Source organism: Plecotus auritus, assembly GCF_963455305.1.
Source record: "Plecotus auritus genome assembly, chromosome: 3".
Lineage (NCBI taxonomy): Eukaryota > Metazoa > Chordata > Mammalia > Chiroptera > Vespertilionidae > Plecotus > Plecotus auritus.
Window position 1 is genome coordinate 135,097,098 of NC_137772.1, and position 8,302 is coordinate 135,105,399.

Below are 8,302 nucleotides of genomic sequence, written 5' to 3' on the forward strand. Positions count from 1 at the left end.
AAGCCTGGCCGTGACAGCTATCTAGTAGATAGTAGCCATGACTGCATTTTCCCTCTGAGTGGGTACTGAGATTTGAAAATCCACCGTTGCATATCAAATGTATATATGAGGGTAAAAATCACCGTCTAGCCTATAGATTGCAAAATGGTGAGACAGGATCATAACAGAAACCAAAGAAGGAATAGACATGACAGGAAGACTGTGGACTTTGAGGTCAAGAAGGCTGCACTGCCAAGTGGTCCTGGGACATCACTTCTGCATGCAGTGGCTAGAAGTGTCTTGGGTTACTGTCTGCCAGAGAGCATGTGAGCATTTTGTGGTTGTCTGCATGACAGCTAAATTATGTCAGGCTTTGGTCCCATTGGCCAACAGGATAAGAAAACACCACTCTCAGTGTCTCCGGGGGGGTATGGAGGGGGGCACCATGTTTAAACCACAAGCAATCCCAGGACCCAACTATGGCAGCTAAACAAACCTGGAACAATCAGACTTCAAACCTCAGGTACAAACACTTTCTACAAGTGCATTGGTGTGCAGGGAGTAGCTGGAGTTCAGAGAGGGAGGAAATTAAATTAATTAGCTTATACATAATTTAAAACATTCATTTTTTATATTAACCAAAGCACACAGATTTATGTTAGAAAATAGAATGAAAAAAATCACATGAAGTTTTAAAAATGCATTTCAAAGGGCCCCCTCCAACCTCAACCCCACAATTAGGGGAGGTTGGCTGCTGCCTTTTCAGTTAGGGGACTTTCAAGGGAAAGTTTGAGAACCACCAGAGTGGAAAAAATACATAAGAAGACATTGCAAATCCTGAGCCCTGACACCTGCTGTTTTGTTCTTTTGTGCTTCCTCATCAGATAAATGGGAATGTTCCTCATAGACTCAGCCTCAGACTTGATGAGGGGCTCACAAGAAATACTATATGGCAAGGCACTGTGCAAATATTTCCTGGGATTATCATCATTATTATTATAGGACTGTTATTATTTATTAAGGTCTACAGAAATTGGCTGCCTTGGCACATTCATGAGCTGAAGCTAACCTGCTGGAGTTGTGAAAGGGGATTCAAAGTTGGTGGCAAGGCAGAAAAAAGCAGCAGCCCAGTGTGTAAAAGGCTCGTGGCACAAGCATCCCACAAATGAACCCTTAGCAGGAGGAGCTGAAGGGAAAGAAAATCAGCAACATGTGATTGATAGGAAGAGAGCCAAGAAACGAGAAAACACAACCCAGTCACTCCTGTCACTTTGCTACCCATGGTTGATTGAAGATGGAAAATCAGAGCAAGCCATCTAATAGGAGAGGGAGAAGGCAAGCACATCTAGCAGCCTGTGCCTCGCTGCCTGTGGCTTACTGTTCAAATGACTGTCTGCTCTGAAGGAACCGCTGTTGGAATCTATTGAGGCTCCCTCTAGAGTGTTTCAAGTCTGTCTCCTGTGTCAGGCACCTATAATTCAGCCTGCCTTTTCCAAAACACAATCAAACCTGAAAATAAAATGCAGAACAAATGCCATTCAAATGACATCATTGTTCTGAGTGACAACTGGAGGCACACTGATCCCATGACCCCATTAAATGGGGTTGCAACCTGCCATTGTCCTTTCAGCAGCAAAATCAGTGGCACCCAGCACAGAGCGTTGCTCACACTAGAAGGCATCAAACAAATGTTTGTTGAATGAAGTATCCTATCTGCCTATTTAATAGGTTAGAAAATAGTCAGCTTTTTCAGCAAAACTACCACCTTTCCCCCCCTCCATTCAAACCCCTCTTGAAATTCCATTCCACTAAGGCTTTTTAGTGCATACTAGCAGCAAGAAATTTACTTAAATGAGGGAAGAAAAAAAAAGAAAGCAAAACTCCAAGCTCCCACCTGTGCGACCATGACATGCTATTGTTTGAACCAGAGTATATTATTTAACTTGGATGACAAGCTCAGGGGGTAGAGGCCCCGTCTTTCAGAACACATAGCTCTGAGCACACTGGGAGTTCTCAATAAATAACAGCAGCAAGAAATGCTATGGAGGGACCTCTTTTAATTATTTCTTTTTCCAATTCCAGATTTTTGGCAGCATGTGTTTATCCCTCGCTTGATTTCCAATGGGCAGCTCTCTCCCAGAAGCTCCCGTGAAGATGATAAACAGCTCTCCGACTGCCCCTTCCCCTCCTCATCCCAGCACCAGTAGGAACACCTGATCGAGCCAAAACACGGATTCTGAGTGCATTCAGAATGCCTGCTGCGTTTGGAAGGGAACTAAGTCCTCCAGGACCCAATGGGTAGAGAGAGGCAGTCAAGAGAAATGTTTTGGCTCCACACATCTACACAGCTGTCAGATGGCAAACCTTGGGCTTCCACTGTTATTACCTGCTGTGGGCCTCGGAGCTGTCTTGTCATTAGCCCCAGAGACCAACTATGCCTTAAGCTTGACACAAAGTAATATTTGGGGGTATTTTCAAGTCTTTCAACAGAGGAGTGGAAGGTGATAATTTTTGCCAAATTCGAACTACAGAATATAAAGATCTAATAAAGACAGATAGTAAATATTAAATTATGTGTATAGCAAGATTAAGTCCTTTAGGATGCATTATATGTCATTTATGCTTTAAAAAAATTATACCAGTGACTAAATGAAGGCATTATCAGCAGGCAACTGATAGGCAAGGTGGAACAAGCAAATGACCATTCTAAGGAGCCTTGCAAAGGACTTCAGTTATTTTTTCTCCCTGGGAAATAGGACTGATAATTAGTAAGATGGGTTTTGCAGAGAAAGGGGTGAGTGGGGGTGGGAGTGTCTTTCTATACACATATTAATACACCTTAGAGCCAATGCTCCCTTGTATGCCTACACAATTGTAGCAACACATTTTCCAAGTGGAGACTGCTCCCTTGCCTCCCTGACGCCTTTTATGCCAAAACAATGGCAACACCTGTAGCCATTAATTCCTGCTCTTTGATTTCTGTCCAGTTATAAAGGAGGCTCTCAGCGGGCTCGCCTCTCAGGAGCCATATGTGGAGTAGATGTGCCAGCAGCCTTGGAAGGAAAACGGCCTCTGAGAAGTGCACAATGGCTCCATAATCCCCATCAACCGGACCCTCTTGAACCGCTGCTTTATTTTCCAGTCAAAGAAATGCCAATCTCAAGAGTCAGCTGTGGCTGCCCTGGGAACCTCAGGGAAGCCTGTGCTGTTTGCCTGGTTGGGTACAACACAAGGGTGGTGCCTCTGAGCCCCACGATTTAGTCAGGCAATCTGGAGCCCAGAAACTGCCTGTAGCACCCCAACACTTTCTCTTGCTCTCCCCTCCAGGGCGAGGCTTTTCCTACAAAGCCACCTCTGCCTGCCCACCCGCTCCCCCACCCCGCGGGAGACCACAGCGCACCCTCAGCAGAACCACAGCTCCGCCCCCTTGCGCTGGGTCGCGCTGAGGGTTCTGTTTCGCCGAACGCGAGCCTCTTCCCAGGCTGGCTCTGCCCCTTGACCAGCAGGCTACCAACTCTTCAGACCACATCACATGGTTACCGTGGCGGGGGCACAAGGCCTGGGGTGTGGTAGCAAGTCCTTTAAGAAGTGGCTTCTCTGCGGAGGGCACTATGTTTGGTAACCATGTTGAGGAAAGAGGTCAAAGCCACAAGCCAGCCAACACCACACACCTGAGTTAGCGATTAGGGAAGGAAGGGGGTGGGGCTGCTTGGGAGGCTCAGCCCCAAACAAGCGTCCACGTCTGGACAGGGAAGGAAGGCACTGGGATTTAGAGTTTTGAGCCTAACTCCTGCCCTCTCCACCTCCCCTTTTACACTCCCTTTGGGGACCTCTGGCCCTGCTTTAGAGTCTCCGAGGCCTCGTAGACTGTGTGAGAATGGCGTCGGGCGGCCACTGGGCTGTGTGAATCCCGGAGCCGGTAAATGCCAACCCGGTCTCCCTCCCTCTCTGCCTCGGCGGCGGCTCCCCAGCAGGAGCGCTCCTGGCAGCGTCCCGGGGCAGGACTTACGCAGTCGGGCTCCGGGGACTCGAAGTCCCGCGTGCAGTTCTTGGCGCGCGCCTGGATCTCACTCATCCTGAAGAGGCACAGCGCCGTGGTGGCGGGGGAGCGCTTCTCCTGGCCCTCCCCGGTGGCCGCGCTGAACACGCCCGCCCAGACGTCCAGGGCCTCCACCAGGCTGGAGGAGAGGAGCAGGCGGCGGCCGTAGGGGTGCCCGTGGCCGCAATCGAGGGCCGCCTGGCCCTGGAACTTCACCTCGACGCTCTGCGCGATGCGCGCCATGCTGGGCCAGCCCGTGGCGTGGCCGCTGGTGTAGTTGTAGGGATAGTAGGGGAAGTAGACGCTGGCGTTCCAGAGAAAGGCGTCCACGAAGTGCAGGCTGCCCGCGCCCCCGCCGTGCAGTTTGAGGCGGCCCAGCTCCTCCGTGTGGAAGCTGCGCCCCTCCGTGTTCTTGATCGCGATGGCCGTCTGGCGGTCGGACGCCGCCGGGTTGCAGCGGTTCGCCGTCTCGGTCTCTGGCAGCACGTAGGTCGCGGCCACCGCCAGGTACCAGGGCTTTTCCTGGCCCATGCGGAACACCACGCCGGCCGTCGAGCCCTGCGGGTGACAGGACACCACCTCGGTGCCGTTGCGCAGGGAGCTGAGGCTCAGGTTGCCTAGGGGCCGCACCTCGCAGGCGCCTCGGCCGAAGGTCCAGCCCGTGAGCAGCAGCCCCCCGAGGCCGGTCGCCCCCTCGCGGTAGGGCAGCAGCAGCTTGCTGAAGCTGCTCCCCGGCCGGGGCCGCGCGGGGGGCGCCAGCGAGACGGGCTCCGTGCAGTTGCCCGCTTGGTCCCGGTACAGGCGCGAGAGCCTGTGCTCCAGGCTGTAGTCCAGCTGGTCCAGGCAGCTGCCGCTCGCCACGAACACGCCGTCCGCCCGGCTCACCGCGATGGCTCCGATGGCTTGCTCTGCCCGCCACACCGGCTCGTCCGCGCCCCGGCCGGGCGCCGCCAGAGCCAGCAGATAGGCGAGCAGGGGCAGCGGGGCGGCGGGGCGCGGGGGGCGCGGCGGTGCTTTCCTCCGGGAGACCTCCATGGGGCTTGGGGGGTCGCCCCCGGGCAGGGCGCGAGGTGGCGACGGCGGCTCAGGCGCGCGGCGACTGAGACGCGGGCGGCGGCGGCTCCTGCGCGCGCTCGGGCTCCCGTGGCCGCCCCATCCCCGCCGCTCGCCTGGGAAGGAGAGCGGGGAGGGCGGCGCGCGGCGGGCTCGCTCCGGCAGCCTGTGCAGCAGCGCGGCGGCAAGCCCTGCGCGCTCCGGCCCCGCTTCCTCCTCGCCCTCCTTCTCCGGAGAGTTCCTCTGTGCAGCGCTGGCGCTCTCGGGGAGGCGAAGAGGTGGGGGGAGCGAGGCAGGCGGGGAGGACTGGAGAGGTTGGGTGCGCTAGTGCGTTTCACTTTCCCATTGTGAAAGTGGGATGCAACTGGCCCCCTTCCTCATCCTCTTCCTCCTCCGCCCTCCGCCTCCTGCCCGCCCGCCCTCCCTCCACGCCCATCTCCCCTCCCCTCTTGATTCTGTGAGATAGGGAGGAGGGAGGTCTGATAATTTGGGTTACTGTGTAGGTGGCCTCTTTCATCTATTCAAAACAAAGCTGAGCCGCCTGCCGCTGCCGCCACCGCCGCCACCATGCCCCTTGGCTGGCCCGGGGCTCCCCGGGCGCGCTAACTGTGCACCGAGAGAGCTCCCGCACGCGCAGCCGGAGGGGCTGCTCCAACGCTAGGGTTTTGTTTACCAGAGCAGCGGAGCAGGGCTGGGGTGGGGGGAGACGCCAGACACCGGGAGCTACGACCTCGGGTACCAGAGGGTTGCCCCTGAGGCCTGGGGGCTGGGCCACAGGGAGGCTGCAAGGACGGTTGACAGGTGTGGACCAAGGCAGGGAGGCCCTGAGGAGGCCCGCGGGAGACTGGGAGGAGCCCGAGGCTCAGGGGACCAGGGCTCCCCTATCAAGGAGGGTGGATTTCCCTGGTCAGAAGAGTGAGGTGGGGGAAGGCAGGCGCCAAAGCTCTGATCCTGGACAATCCCTGGCGCTGGAGCTCCCATATTTGAAAAGGGTTTCAAATCTCCCTTGGCAACAGAGTCCCAGGCTCTCAAACCCAGCCCTTCAAGTCCTACTCACCATCTGACCTTACTGATCATATCTAGCATTTATTGAACACTTACTACATACCCGGTGCTGTTCTAAATTCACTACAGAAGACTCATTTAATACCCATAACAACCCTATTAATTAGTGAGTATTATTCTTAGTAGTGAGGAGAATGATCATGCAGAGCTCAGAGAACTTGCGGGGGTGGGGGGGAAGGGGTGCTACTGGTAAAAGATTCTAACCTATATCCAGCTCTAGGGCCACTTACACTCCCTGCTCTAACCAAGTGCCACCTGTGGCCATTACAATACTACCCAGAGAGCATTCTCCACAGGTGTGACCAAACAGTTCCCCAAGTTAAATGCTGCAACCTCCCCTCCCCTTCCCAGCCTTCTAATCCTAGAACAGGTACCTTTATTTCCTTAGACTTAGAGGCCTGCCCTCTCTCTCACCCCTTCCCAGTTCTTTACTTTGGACCCTCTGAGGTCTCACCAATTCCCTTAGGGGCAAGTAGCAGGTTGCTCCCCGCCAACCCCCCCCCCCCAACCATCAAGAATTTCTGAAGCACAGTATACAGGGTGGGGCAAAAGTAGGTTTACAATAATTAATAATAATACAAGAATAAACTATGTTTCCTGCACTCACAACTGCAAACCTACTTTTGCCCCACCCTGTATTTCTGAATTACTGCACACCTGAATGACTACCTCCCCTGGGTGAAGGTTCAAGGTTTCTCAGCAGGGGCCATCCTAGAGGATACACAAATGCCTCCCAGCTGCCAGAGCTGCAGCTGATAGCATCACCAGCACCCTTACAGTCTGGCAGGTGACCCCGGGGGCCACTGGGGGCTCCTGGGGACCCTAGGCATCTGTGGAAAATGGTCTCTGTCCCTTCCCAGGCTGTTCCCAGGCCCCAGGTAGGGGCAGGGTGCATCCTCTGTCTTCTCCCAATTCTCAACTCTAAATAGAATCTATGTGGAGCAGTTTTGTTTTTTGTGGGGGTTTTTTTGGGAGGGGGAGGGTGGATAAGTGGACTTCCTACGGATGCTGAGCCCTCCTGAAGAAGCAGCTGATCCAGGTTTAAACTTCTACAACAGTGCTTCAAGTTCTCCCCAGTGCTGAGGGATAAGGCAGGAGAAGGAGTTCGGGAGGCGTAAGGAAAGAAGGGTGAACTAAAGCAAGAAGCAGAAAAGAAACGTGAGTTTCTGCCCCAAATGTGCCATTAATGGATCAAATTATTCCATCAGCGACTCTCACATTCTGAATTCAGAGGGGTCATCTTTCCATTCATAATTTCCTTCTTTGAAATTGGATAACATTATCTTTGCCTGTCAGTGGGCAGCAAATGCTTTCCCATGAGATACAAGGTTGCTGTGTCTGCTGTGGTGTTGGTGGTTGGGGTGCCCTGAGGAGGGCAGAGGAGGAAGGGGAAAGGCCTGAGATATGGCTTCATGTTAATCTGATCATAAACAAGGCAGATCAGATGCTCTCTCTCTGCTCCAAAGTAATCAGGCCGTGCGCCCCACTCCCTGCCCACCTGAAATGCTTTAAGAATTTTTGCACTGCTGGAAATGGAAAAAGTAGTATCTAAGAAACATCTGCAGAAGCTCATAGAACCCATCATGGCATAGCAGGGGATTTGTGTGCTAGCATTTTGAAATTTTCCTGTGAGTGATGAAGAGCACACTGATCGTCACTGCCATCATAACCGGCTGTGGCAGCGTTGTTATTTGCTGAGAAGGAACACTTCAGTGCCACTGCGGAGATGGTTTTACTTCACTCGTAACCAAGTAATTTCTCTAAGTCCTACAGAGTTGCTACAATCAGTAGCAGACCATCTTGAGAGCTATTTGGATTAAACATACTCTATAGCGTGGCATTTTGATCACTACTCAATTCATTGCTGCCTCATTTTGAAGCAGAAACATCTTAAAAATACTACCATCAAGAAGTACAAATGGCTTTGATGGCTAGTTTCTCCCCATTCTACTGGGACCATAAGCCCCACTCTTGAAAGTGAGCTTCTTTTCCCTCCCACTTAATTGTATGCAGGCTCCTACCAGGAAAGAAATCTGAATCTGTGCCTACTTTTGGGCATGAAAAATGTAGGAGACTAGGAGGCATATAAATGTATTCTTTGCCGATTCTGCCCTATTTTGTGCAGGCACGGTTGCCCCTTCCCAATCTTCCTGTGAACTAAAGCTC

At 53.1% G+C, this 8,302-nt stretch overlaps 1 protein-coding gene across 1 annotated transcript in view; it reads right to left on the bottom strand.

The window, feature by feature from the left end:
- Window positions 1-5,420, bottom strand: part of PLXNC1 (plexin C1) — a 159,935-nt gene extending 154,515 nt beyond the window's left edge. Inside the window, exon 1 of the mRNA XM_080659723.1 lies at window positions 3,989-5,420. Coding sequence (XP_080515849.1) covers window positions 3,989-5,053 — 1,065 coding nt within the window. The 5' untranslated portion in view covers window positions 5,054-5,420. The remainder of the gene's footprint in view (window positions 1-3,988) is intronic.
- Window positions 5,421-8,302: the final 2,882 nt, after the last annotated feature.